This window comes from Pavona decussata, unplaced genomic scaffold (genome assembly GCF_977016875.1).
Source record: "Pavona decussata unplaced genomic scaffold, jaPavDecu1.1 SCAFFOLD_78, whole genome shotgun sequence".
In the NCBI taxonomy this organism is placed as follows: domain Eukaryota; kingdom Metazoa; phylum Cnidaria; class Anthozoa; order Scleractinia; family Agariciidae; genus Pavona; species Pavona decussata.
The window spans coordinates 1,625,967-1,639,672 of NW_028145496.1; the positions used below are offsets into that span (position 1 = coordinate 1,625,967).

The window sequence follows — 13,706 nt, forward strand, 5'->3', positions numbered from 1 at the left end:
GAAAGCTATAGCCGCGTGTTCTCTTTCCTTTCTGACGGTAATTGTAAACGCCTCAGTTATTGTAGTCATCTGGAAAGATTCTTACAAACAGCTAAAAGGAACGGCCAACTACCTCATCTTAAACCTCGCCCTGTGCGATCTTCTGGTTGATCTTTTAGGTGAGTTGTTATTCGGTCTAAGCCACTGGCTTCCTTACGAGAACGTTACAGGAGCAGCCTACATCATCACATTCTTGGCGTTTTGTGCTTCGTTTCTGACAATCCTTGGTCTAGCAGTCGAGCGGCTTATTGTCATATCTCCGGCGTCAAACAGCACGGATTATCTAACTAGCTGATATCTCTCAAAAGGGATTTTTGCAATCTGGATATTAGCTACGCTGTTGGCTTTTCTTCCCGTCACTGGATGGCCTGACTCATTTGACGGCTACAGAGTTTTTATTGCTGATGCAATTCCCTTTCCTATATTAGTCTTATTACTTGCCTGTTACTCAAGAATCTACTTCATCGTGAGAAAAACTTTGTTCCTATTTAACAACACCAGAGGAGAGACGAGACGAGGGACTAGCTCTAACCGAAAGTGCTCGCCAGATGGAAAAGCTGAAAAGGAAAGAGAGAAGTGTTGCCTACTCCGTTTTCTTTCTTGTTGGAATATTTGCCGTTTGTTTGATTCCAATCATCGTAATGGAGAACGTAAACTAAATTTGCAAAAGCTGCCATTACAAGACAGAAGTGAAACTCTTAGAGGCCTTAGTAATTTTGCATCCCCTGTTAAACCCGATCGCTTATTCGCTGCGCACTGCTAATTAACAAGTTTCGAAAGGCTCTGTTGAAAATTTGCAAGGGCTGTTTTTGCCCTAACCCAGACAGACGTGCTATCGTCTCAAAAAAAAAAACCTTTATATTCCGATAGAGTACACAGTTGGCTATGTAATATTGTAAGAAAGCAAGAGAGGATGAAGGTAAGAGAGGTAATCCCCCATATAGGCCCTATCCCCATCGTAATCCCTCTGAAGTTATTTTTAGAAGGTATCGATTTTCTCGAGGATAATGTTACCTCGCGCGTTACGTGTCTTTCACCGTTTTCAATTGCGCAACGGCTTATCACAATCATACACTTCCATAAAAGAAATTGTTTCTCGCGTAACTTCCAACGAATCTCTAAGAAATACACGTGATTTGAAAGCTAATAGAATGTAGATTTTATTGTTCGAAGAGATTTTAAACTCACTGTGATGGGATGTACCTTCATCCTCTCTTGAAGAAAGTAAGTATATTCCAAATGAGAAGTAAACATACCACAACCTTTTTATGTGCGTTACAACTACATGTAGTAAAAAAAAAAAAGAAAAAAAAAATGTCTTTCGGTCCTGATAAAAAAAAGAAAGCTTTCTCGAGGCTCTCACTTGCTTGGATATCAGTTACAAAGCCATGGAAAGAATGAGGCATCAGGCTTAGTGGTGATAGCACTCGCCTCCCACCAAGGTGGCCCGTGTTCTCGGGTTTTCCGGCCCTCGTCCACTAAACCCAACATTTCCAAATTCCAACTCTACCTGGAACACATGGGTACCTCTGAAACGAACTCTTCAGTACAGCTTTTTCTTTTGCTTTTTTTTTTTTTCTTAAGTTTGCGTGTAGCCGGGAGGGAGTGTTTTGATATAGTCCGCTTTTAGGGCCCTAGTCAGCCACACCTTTGTTTTTGTTTATATGCGAGAGTTTAGCTATTATATTTTTTTTGGAGCATGTTGAAATGAACAAAATGAATTGTGAAACTACTAAAGAAAATGAAAAATACTTTCAGGAACACAACTTACATTAAAGCAATAAGATTTCGCTTCACCATGCAAGATCAATAATTTTGATGGCATCGAAAATGGCGGCGGCTGACTAGGGTCCTTTAAGCTCTAGTGCTAATATTAGATCCACCGAAAGGCTACGTAAATATTCACAGTTTTTTTACTGACCCGGCTCAGAGATGAATAATTGTGAAACTGGCTAATCGATATATCACAAGTACCCCCATAGCTAAAGTGATTTCCCAAAACTTTTGTCATCAAGGTTTTAGTGTCTCGCGTTCCATTTCTTTCCAATATTTTTGATCCGAACGTTGGCTAAATTTCTGTTATTTAAAATATCCACAGCAAACCAAGGCGCTTCCGGGAGATTTAAAATCTTACTTTAGCAGTAACAAGTCATAATGTATACGGTTAAATTTAAAGTGTGCAATAAATGGTTCAAGCTGTGAAATATAATGTTCATGATGATGTAATATTTTTTCCATTCACTTAATTTGTTGACCACCATACCTCATATCCTTAATTAACACTAAAATTGGAAAATGGAAGGTCTTTCTTATACCAAAATACATTTATACCATGATATTTTTTTACTGTAGCATAAATACCTAAAACTTTTTTCGCGATGTGAAAATACACGCCTGTGGTCAGTCTCTTCATGTACCCAGCCGGGATGAATTTTTTTTCCTTTGTTTTTTCCTTTCTGAACCCTTCCGAAACTGTCTTTTCTTTCTATTTTACTTTGTTAACTTTTACTAAAGTAAACTTTATTAAAAATGGAACAGAACACGCTTGCAGCGAATGATACCCAATTAACGTCAATACGTTTTTATTTCACAAAGCTCTCTCGGTCACAAAAATAACCCCGAAACCAAATTATCGCGTGATATTTAAATGACATTCGGTGAGATCGTATAACCTCCATACATGCGCCTTCTCAAAATAATTACAACTGATCGAAACACAGTGCTAGTGCAGAACAGAAAATTTAAAATTTCAGGCAGTGAAATTTTCAACCCTTACAGCTGTGATTGGAATTTGTGTGATCCTGCTGTTGTCTTCAGTAGTAACAATTTTGGCCAATGGATCCTAAAGGTAAGAAATCATCTGGTCCCGGTTGTTCAAAGAGCGGATAATTTTATCCACTGGTTAGTTTGCTATGCGGCAAACAAATGTGTGCACGAATTTCCCTATAGCCCTCTACCTTGTGTATAGAGTAGGAGCGTATGTCTAATTTAAGTATCATGATGGGATTGTGTGGAAAACTTGCCAGAAGAGTTGTTTAGTATACATTTGCCCCATTGGATAGTGACTTATCCACTGGATAAAGTTATCCGCCCTTTGAACAACTGGAGCCTGATCTTAAAGGTGGAATAAACTGGTGAGAACAAGAAAAATCGCTTTATGGTCACAAACCTCTTATGATGAGAGATAAAATCTTGTTATTAGGTATTTTTCGTTTTTGGCTAGTTGAATGGTACGTTTCGAGCAGTTTTCAATTGAGTGCCCTAGACCAAAACCAAAAGTAATTATTTTGGTCAATCACACAGAATAAAACAACTTTGTAGTGAACCAGCAGAATCCCAAGCAAGTACACACAGCCAGCGCTAGGGACGGTAAAGGCCCGTTTAAACGGCTTTCAACCGATTTGGCCAACCATTTTTTTCCAATTCGACAAAAGTTGAACGGATGTTGGGCAAATGTTGACAAATTAATGTTGAATGGAGTGCTCAAACGGCAGCAAAGGAAATCATTATTGAATTGCTGTTGAATGAAAGCTTAAACAAATTTAACTTTGATTCAGCACGCTTTCAACAAGCTTTCAACATTTTTATAATTACGCTCTCACTGAATGTTGAACGACCTGTTCAAATGCCCCCGTCATTTGCTTCAACAAAATGTTGAACACATGTTGAAGCAAATGTTGAAACCGTTTAAACCGGCCTTTGATGCGCATGCGGGAGCATAGGTCCCAATTATTGGCTTTGTTTTACGACTTAAAACATTGGCGCTTATTTTACTATCAAATCACAGAATTCGTTTCGACAGCTGATTGAATAAAAAAAGCTCTTAGACTTATGATACTAGAAAAATATCGCTCGAGAAGTTCTTTTCCCTTTACCATTAAATCGCTACCGTTTAGCGCACACATGACAGTCACTTCGTAGGCTGAGTCGCCGAGCTTATCAGATCGTGGTCTAGGGAAAAGTGTCCAAAGGATAATCCGATCGTTTAACTGAAAATCTGCTGTAAATTGAAAAAACAGCGTGACACTGATTAAATAAGGTTACCTAAAATTTGCAAAGCTAGATTGCATTGATCTGTGAAGCGAGAAAGAGTTTGTTTGTACTTCACTTCATTCTAGAGTAGAAGCGATGACTTAATGTGTCATAATGTACAGTGAAATCGCTCTTTACGGACACCTCCTTGATACGGACACTCTTGATTACGGACAGTTTTCTTGGTCCCGCTACATATATTTTCTGTTAAAATTAAGCCGCTTAACAACGACATTCTGTAATACGGACACTTTTTCTGGTCCCACTTTTTAGCAATTTGAGCGGGTTCTGGCCTATCAAGCAGCTGTTCTTCTTCTTCTCGTATCTGTAACTTGCGCGACGCCATTTTGTTGCCAGTGAAAGTGGCAACTGGTACCGACGTAGTCTTTATTTCCGCTGTGCCCAGTCCTCTAGACGAAAAATGACGCAGTATTGCGTAACCTTCTTCTCCCTCCCCCACACGAATGAAAATAGACTAAACCATGAACAGAACTTGAAAATAATCAATCTCAGAGACCAAGCATGTCGTGACTCTGATAATGTTCCCTTCAAAAAACTAAAAATATGCCGATGTCGCTAGCAGTGCTACTTTTAAAAAAAGTGAAAAAATCATCCTTGTTTTTCCAAATTACGCCAACAATTATGCTAGCGCAGTCGATAAGGACCCAGTAAACACAGTAAAACGGGTATTATTAATCAAAGGCTCCCGTGAGCCAATTTGTGTATGCAAAAGTGAATAGTGGTATCCGTATTAAAAGCAGTAATTGCATCAAACTACGCTACATGGACGCCATGCCGCATTGCGGGAATGCATTATGAACTTAATATTATTTGCTTAACGCGCAAAACAATCGAATCACACACGCACTTTGATTCCTTTCAATACGCGAAGCAACGCAAAGGTGGACGTGTACGTTCTTTTGGTGGTTTCAAGTGGTTGCCAATCGACAAAAAAAAGCGTCCGCTTTATCTTCCAAGAACCTCCGTAATTTCGTCTCCTCGCGTCGTGTTCTTGCGGAATGAAATTTGATACATGTGATCAATTTTGGTTGCCTAGCACGTGAACTAAATCTTACTGTTTTCAGTATGGTCAGTATGGCTACGTTCAAAGGACAGCTTCTGTCAGCGTTTTATAACACCAGAAGAAGCTTCTTGTTAAAGTAGCTATTTTGGCTTTATATAAGTGAATGCAAATTTAAAAATGCGTGAAGGGATGATTGTCGCTGTGCATTAGCAAACTTGCAGTGTTTACATTAGTTCTGGTGAATCGATCTTATTGCTCACCCGGAATGAAATTTTTTTCGAAGTTTAAGTTTTAGTTTCCTATTTGCCCCTTAGTCTTTCACACACGGAATTGCCTTGAATCTTTAACGTTAATCGAACGTTTTCTTTTTTGTGTATATACATCTTTTATATATATCTTTTTATATACACTCGATTGCAAAAACGTTGACACCTAAAAAGCATAAACCGTGAACGATGAGCCCCAGTGGCTTTATGGGTATAAGTGTACTAAATTTATTTGCATAATATCCTATCATGTTCTATTCTCGTGGGACGGTTGATGACCAAAATTAGTTGCACGTGGTGAAAGATGGAAACTGTCGAAGCTTTCCTTAAAGTGTCTAAGTTGGCCAACAAGGGTCAATTTGAGTAATATACAATTCGCGATTTGCGTAAGTTCAAAACAAGCAATGAACTTAAGCAATGTTTGGTAGAAAATTATTCGGAAGAATTAAGTCAGCACTGTGTCATTTATTGCAAAGAATGAGAATGGTAAATTATTGATTATGGAAATGAAGTTATTGTTTAAACACTACCCACAAATTCGTTGGATCTCATCGTTCACGGTTTATGCTTTTTTAGGTGTCAACGTTTTTGCAATCGAGTGTATATCTTTTGTATAGAGTGTGTGCACGGCGGCCATGTTGGAGGATTAAAACAATAGAAGATATTTGCATAAAAATATAATTTATTTCCCAAAGGAAAATCATTGTTTTGTTTCGGTCCTCCAACATGGCCGTCGTGCACACACTCTATGTATTTAGCGGCTAGAGAAATGAAGTGTTGTGTTCGGCTGTATGTAAGTTCAGTGTTGACGTCCTGATCTTATCCATTAACTTTGACACCGAAGGGAGATTTATCGCACTGTAGAATTTCGTATTCTTTCGGTCACGTCGGTCCACGTCGCTTCCTCAGATTTTTTGGTTAAGCACCTTTAAGTGTTTTCACGTTTTCATTTGTTGTTTACTGAAACGAGCAGTTCCGACTATCGATCCAAGTGTAGCCTCTGTTACAGACCTTTTTTTGGCTCGAAGCACAATCTTTCCTCCCAACGAGACGAGCCAAAAAAGCGTCTGCAAGGGAGGTTAATCAAAGTCGAACTTTTGGAAAATATCTGTCCTGAAAGGAAAGTTGACCTTTAGTTTCGGTCAGTGGAAGGAGTTAACAGACAACACACCTACTAGCTTTATTCTTTTAAGAATTAGTTATTCGTAATGAGTCGATTTTACGTCCTTGTTTTTTGTCCTCTAATGTCGACTTACGGTGAATACATGCACTATAGGTAGACGCATAAATAATTTATGCTTTTGATTCAATTCCGATTAAATTCAGACAAAATTTAAAGCTTACGGAGGGAGTGAGTGATAATCTTCCACATTGCGATAACTCGTTCATTGCGCATGCGCGAATTCACGAGTTAAAAAATGTATTATTGTGTAATGCAACTCCAGGGATTTGATTGGCTTAGTGGCTATGGTGTATGGGCCATTATAGCATGCACGATAAAAAAAATAGGCACATTAAATTAATTATCGCTGAATAACTGAAGTTTCTGTAATACTGAAACCTAACACTTCATGCCCACGCCTTGTTCAGGTGACAACTGACTAATTGCAAAAGAATTTTCTTTGAGCGCGCTTGCCCTTCCTCTAAAAGTGGATACCTCTTAGATTACCAACCCAGAGTCTGATAGCTGTTGACGAGTGTTATCTGGCCGATGGACTGCGTCAGAATGGGTTGCAATTGTTTAATACTAAGCGAACGTATTCGAGTTCAAACATCATCGTTTCTAAAATGTGTTAGAAGAAATCCTAAGTTGCCCCTTTTCAAGAATTTAGTTGATTTTGTTCTCTCAGTGTTACATTGTTTATTTGCGGGTATAGTTCAGCCTTTTAAAAAACAGTTAGAATCCGCAAGACTAAACGCTTGTTTCTTCTTTTTCGGTAAAATATTCATTTATTTATTTGTTTGTTTGTTTATTTCTTTCAGATCAAGCGGTAGCGGCAGTTATTTTCCTAGTCTCTGTTCTGATTGCATTTTTAAACCTCTTGGTGATCACGGTAATCTGGAAAGATCCATTCAAGGAGCTTAGAGGAATCCGCGCTACCTACTTCATTTTAAACCTGGCCATTTGTGATCTATTGGTTGCCATGCCAGGCCTGTTGCTGATTGGTATTTATAAATTGTTGCCAAGTGATGATCTTTTGCTTGCAGCAGTGATCACTGTATTCATCGCCCAGTCTGCTTCCTGTTTAACAATCGTTAGCCTTGCAGTTGAACGACTCATCGTCATTTCATGCCCACTAAGAAGCCCACAGTATTGGACAACTCGTTGTCTCACACTTTGAATTATCTCTATCTGGTTCGCCGCTGGCTTACCATATTTATCTCTCCTTATTAGCAAAGAACTGTATTCTAATTACGTAAGGAAGGTTACTGATGTGTTTGGTATTATTTTAATAATCATAATAGTCGCCAGTTACACAAGAATTTACTTCGTGGTAAAAAGGTCTTTGAATTTGGATATAACCACACTGGAGGAGAGGCCAACAGAGCGTCAAGGTCTGACTGAAAATGCTCGAACAATAGAAAGGAGAAAAGAGAAAGAGAAAAGTGTTGCGCGCACGACTTTTATGCTGGTTGCTATTTATGTCGTTTGTTGCATTCCGTTATACGTATTGCACCTAATAAACGAGTCCTGTAAATCTTTGAAACATCCCCTTTTGAAATTGTTATTTGTGTCCTTACATCCACTGCTCAATCCGTTGGCTTATTCATTGTGCACAGCAAAGTTTCGAAGGGCAGTTTTAAAAATCTGGAACGGACTGTGCCAGTAAGACGTTACTGAAAACGAGTAATAAGAGTGCTCAACGATGGACTACGAATGCGATTTTGTGTACAAGTTTGAATTTCATTTTAATTTGTTCATGTTAACTTTAGTTTTTCCCTTCATGCATGCAATCCATTAGTGTTTTTAACAGGGCTTCTTTTGAGATCTATTGAGAGTCCAAAGAAAGTCAAAAGAATCTATTTGTTTCGTCAAACATAAATAGATCGGTTTCAAATTGAGTGTCATAAAACCAAAACCAAAGTAATTTCTTAGGCTAATCGAAACAGATGTAAAAACCCAACGAGCCACTCAGAATTCAAAGCAAATACATGTAACTGGTGCCAAGCGCGGGAAACGAGCGCCGCGAAAACACGATTGGTTTTGGTTTGGATTCCCTTTGGTTGAGAAAGTGGCGCGACTTTTGTTAACCAATCACAGAGTGTCGTATTGCAAAACCAAACCAAACGCGAATTAATTACTTTCGACACTCAATTGAAAGCCGCTCTATTACACCCTAAAGATACGAAGTAGGATTGGTGACGGGGAACCTGAATTTGAAACCGAGGGCTTATAAGGTCCAGACTCCCCTAGCCTGTTTGGATATGAAAAGAACAGAACAGTCGGCACTTCTTACCGATAGGTACAACTGTTGTATTTCTTATATACACTTGAAGGTTAGATTACAGTCACGTACCCAGATTAATTGGGAGATTTGGCCCAATTTGACAAAGAAAATGAGCAAGCGCATCAACATTTTTTGGTAGTGCTACAGATGTTGAAAATATTCTTGTGAATATTCTAGCTTAGAATATATAGCGTATGACATTTCCGTTTTAGAATGTATTGGGGTAACAATTAAAAGTGTTTGTTGTTGATCTGTATCGAACTGTCCGTAGCATCAAACATATCGCTAGTGCAGGTTTCATCGCTTTATTGGGTAGTTTTGCCGTTTATATAGAAAGCAAAATTTTTAAACGGTTAAGTTAAAAACATATTTGTATCGTATTTACAAATTTTCGAGAAAAAAAAATTGATTCTTTTTAAAATCTCAGCATCTGGTTTATTCTCAAAATATTCTTAAAAACAAATTTCAGCCTAGATATTCTCATTAAATAAAGTATTATAAAAAAGTGTATATTCACTTTTGTTGTTGTTGTTGTTGTTCTTTTTTTTGGCCTCTACTAAAAGTGTTCAATGAAATTATGGCGCCAGTATTTCCAGGAATCATGCATCGCGTGACATTCCAGATTGCTAATATTCCATCGGTGACTCACCAGAAGTGTTATGAAAGATTGCATTTCTTGTTGCGACCGGTTAATTAAGCTTGTGACTTCTTGTTAGAACAACTAGTAAATTAAAACAATAGTCTAATTTTCTTACACGTTAAGAAAATAAAATATCGAGCCAAGCAAGGTTTTAGACGCTCGAAAAGTGTCATCGTTAACCGAATGGATTTCATGGTAACGCAGCCGTTAATTAATATGTTCATTGCATTGTTAATCTTAGATGTGTTATTTACAAGACGACCTATTCAGTTAACTGGAGCGCAACTCTAAAAACAGCAGTTACCCTTATTTCGGAGGCTAATAGGCCAGCTGAAATATTCTCTCTCTGCACAAGCAATTACCACTCAAAACTTGCGAAAAATAATTGAAACCGCCGCTTTGTATGAGCTAACTTAACTTGCGCATGCCTCGTTGCTTAAAAGCTCCGAACTTCTGCCCTGCAAAAGCTAAGCAAGAATTTGTTGGAAATTTCTAGTCGTAGTTAATCGCGTATAAAATCATTAATCAAAGGAGGATTGAATTTATTGCTAAATGAAGTAACCGGAACTGTTTTGTTTAATTGTCGAACGATCGGCAAAAATAATGTACTCAAAAGGTTACCGGTTCAACCATTTACAATTGCAATTTACCCAGTTTGTTTGATTTAAAAACTAAATTACAATTACACAACGTGTTTAGCAAAGATATTTTCTTTCGTTGTTTTTGCTTGAAATTTCGGTTTCAAAGCAAGTCAAATTTAATCAGATTTACTCTGTACAGGCGCTGATATCGTCTATGAGTTTCTATGTCGACAGGGAACATTTGTTTTGTGTCCCCTGATTCAGTTAAAGCTGTTAATGTCGCCTTTCCCAATCACCTGCTCAAATATTTTCTCAAGAAACAGGAAGAATTAGTGCTGACAAAAGGTGGTAATCCATCAATCAATTTAGTCCTAGAACAATCGCGTGACATGTTTTGATGGCGTGTCATGATCATGCTATAAGGAAATTGCATATAAAATACCCTACAAGCGGAAGTCATTTCTTTATGACGAAATAAAGCGACAAGGAAGAATTTAACAGAATAGTATTTGCAAACCCACCATCCTCCTGCCATAAACCTCCAGCTCAAGGTATTCACATGCTTCGCACGAGATGGCTAAACCGTAATGGAAGTCGAAAAAGGGAAAGTTCCTACCGCCTAAACTCACCAACCCACGCATCATGAAAAACGACGCCCCACAGATTTCTCATAGAACTTGAAGCCACTACTTTAAATTAGCCAAGATTGGCCTTTAATGTTAACTAGATGACGGCTGTGTATTTATGCAAGAAAGTACCGGGTTTGGCATTACATCAGCGTATATATACGTACAACCGTATACACTCTTTTTTTAAGAATATTGTTTGGAATAACAACGCCCCAAAAGATTTCTCATATAACTTGAAGCCACTTCTCTAAATTATCCAAGGCTTGCCTTTGATATTATTTTCATCTCCTAGTGTAGTGTACACTGTTTTAGGAGTATCCCTATTAAAGCATTAATGCATATTAATTATTGTTTGTTGTTTTTGCTTCTATTAAAAGAAGTCAATGGAATTATAGAAGCAAGAAACATATTTTTAAACTGTCTAGAAACGCATTGTTGTCTGAAATTTTAAAATAGTCGTCGGTATTTCTGGGAATCATGCATCGCGCGACTTGCCAGATCATGATTCAGCCGACCTTGGGTGACTCAATCGAAGTGTTATAAATATAACTGGATTACTCAGGTGCGACCGGTTAGTCTTGTAGACTTCTTATTGAAACAGCCGGCGAAACAGTTGAACTAATAGTATATTAAGTTTGTTCTTACGTTGAACTATCATCTTTAAACGAATAGATTTTCATGGTAATGTAATCATTAATTATTTATATTGTGAATCTTAGCTGGGCTCTTTAAGCCAGCGACACACCTGGGGATTTTATACCCCGATCGCGGCGAATTTGATCGCCAGCGAAAATCGCAAGCGATTTCCGTCACCGATTGATGCCGACACACTTGGCGATTTTTTTCGCTGATCGCGGCGATGTGCCAGCTTTGAAAACTCGTGTGATAAAATCGCCCAACCTGATGGGTTGGCTTCACCGGCGATTCGCAGCAATTACCGTAGAAAATCGTGGGGAACGGGCACACTTGGCGAATGCCGGCGAATTTAATCGCCGATATCTGACATGCCAGATATCGGCCATTTTATACGCCGATCGCAACGATCGGCGAAAATCGCAATTGCTGCGCCGGGCACACCTGGCGATTTTCGCCGACCGCGGCGAATCGCTAAGTGTGTCGCTGGCTTTACAAGATGACTTCTTATATTAAATGAAACGCAACTCTTAAAACAGCAGTAGCTTTTATTTCGGTGGCTAATTAGCAAGCTGGAACTTGCAAAAATTACTTTCAAAATACGGTCTTGTTGAATAAGCTAATTAACTTGCTTCGGTGTTTAAAAGCTAGCTCTTGGAAAAAAAAAAAAAAAATAAAAACTTGAGCACGACCGGTCTGGTTCGCGCTACCAAATATCTGTCCCGCAACAGCTGAGTAAGAATTTGTTGGAAATTTCTAGTGGTAGTTCATCGCGTATCAAATCGTTAACCAAAAGAGAAATAAATATATTAACGATTTTGTTTTATCGAGAGATCGAATTTAACTTTGCGCTGGAAACCAGTGTGCAAGCGGCAAAATAATATACTCTTATGTTCCCGGGTCAACCATTCACAATTGCAACTTACCCAATTTGTTCAGTTGACTTAAGAGTGAAACAACTTGTTTAGCAAAGATAAGTTCTTGAGATTCCGCTTTTAAGTTCTCCGTAATATGTAGAACCAGGACGTACTAGTAATCAGGTGTGACTAACACAGGAACAGAATATATCCGCGCGAATATACTGGGACATATACCGGCGTGACTCGATCGGTTTCACTTGCAGGCCATGCAGTCAAGTTGACTTCTGAACATTTTATGACGTCATTTTCTAGTACCAAAGAAAACTGCCATCGATTTGTTAAATAAAGTTTTTCTGCTCTAGGTATATGACAGGGTTAAACGGCTGTAAATCCAGGGCGGAAATCGCAAAGAGAAACGTTTTGCTCTCCAGCTAAAAATTAAAGGTGGCTTGCAAAAATAAATCTAGAACCGCTTGCTTGCTAGTATAGAACGATAGATCAAGTGAACATTCGTAAGTTCCAATTCAATAATATAAGCACTAACAGTTTACACTGATTGTTTGTCTGTTTCATTCCCAGACCTAATTTCAACTTGGAAAGCTATAGCCGCGTTTTCTCTTTCCTTTCTGACGGTAATTGTAAACGCCTCAGTTATTGTAGTCATCTGGAAAGATTCTTACAAACAGCTAAAAGGAACGGCCAACTACCTCATCTTAAACCTCGCCCTGTGCGATCTTCTGGTTGGTTTTCCAAGTGAGTTTCTATTCGGTCTAAGCCACTGGCTTCCTTACGAGAACGTTACAGGAGCAGCCTACATCTTCACATACTTGGCGTTTTGTGCTTCGTTTCTGACAATCCTTGGTCTAGCAGTCGAGCGACTTATTGTCATATCTCCGGCGTCAAACAGCACGGATTATCTAACTAGCTCATATCTCTCGATTGGGATTTTTTCAATCTGGATATTAGCTACGCTGTTAGCTTTTCTTCCCGTCACTGGATGGCCTGACTCATTCGACGGCTACAGAGTTTTTATTGCTGATGCAATTGCCTTTCCTATATTAGTCTTATTACTTGCCTGTTACTCAAGAATCTACTTCATCGTGAGAAAAACTTTGTACCTACATTTAACAACACCAGAGGAGAGACGAGACGAGGGACTAGCTCTAACCGAAAGTGCTCGCCAGATGGAAAAGCTGAAAAGGAAAGAGAGAAGTGTTGCCTACTCCGTTTTCATTCTTGTTGGAATATTTGCCGTTTGTTGGATTCCAATCATCGTAATGGAGAACGTAAAATAAATTTGCAAAGGCTGCCATTACAAGACAGAAGTGAAACTCTCAGAGGCCTTAGTAATTTTGCATTCCCTGTTAAATTCGCTGCGCACTGATAATTAACAAGTTTCGAAGGGCTCTGTTGTAAAAAATGCAAGGGCTGTTTTTGCCTTAACCTAGACAGACGTGCTATCGTCTGATAAAAAAAAAAACCTTTATATTCCGATAGAGTACGCAGTTAGCTATGTAATATTGTAAGAAAGTAAGTAATTCCAAATGAGAAGT

The 13,706-nt window shown here is 38.6% G+C and overlaps 2 protein-coding genes across 3 annotated transcripts in view; both read left to right on the forward strand.

The window, feature by feature from the left end:
• The first annotated feature begins 2,770 nt into the window (after positions 1-2,770).
• LOC146476276 (sphingosine 1-phosphate receptor 3-like) overlaps positions 2,771-13,706 on the forward strand; it is a 123,128-nt gene continuing 112,192 nt past the window's right edge. Inside the window, exons 1-2 of one of the 2 annotated variants that reach the window (XM_085114825.1) lie at positions 2,771-2,887; positions 7,345-9,273. In XM_085114825.1, the coding sequence (XP_084970951.1) occupies positions 2,875-2,887; positions 7,345-7,703 (372 nt within the window). In that variant the 5' untranslated portion in view covers positions 2,771-2,874 and the 3' untranslated portion in view covers positions 7,704-9,273. Of the gene's footprint in view, positions 2,888-7,344; positions 9,274-13,706 lie in introns of those variants that run through there. The other variant, XM_085114821.1, reaches the window with a different exon arrangement.
• On the forward strand, positions 10,256-13,448 carry LOC146476277 (sphingosine 1-phosphate receptor 3-like). Its single transcript, XM_085114676.1, has 2 exons — positions 10,256-10,379; positions 12,691-13,448. Exons 1-2 carry the CDS (start codon positions 10,256-10,258, stop codon positions 13,446-13,448), a joined length of 882 nt encoding a protein of 293 aa, XP_084970802.1.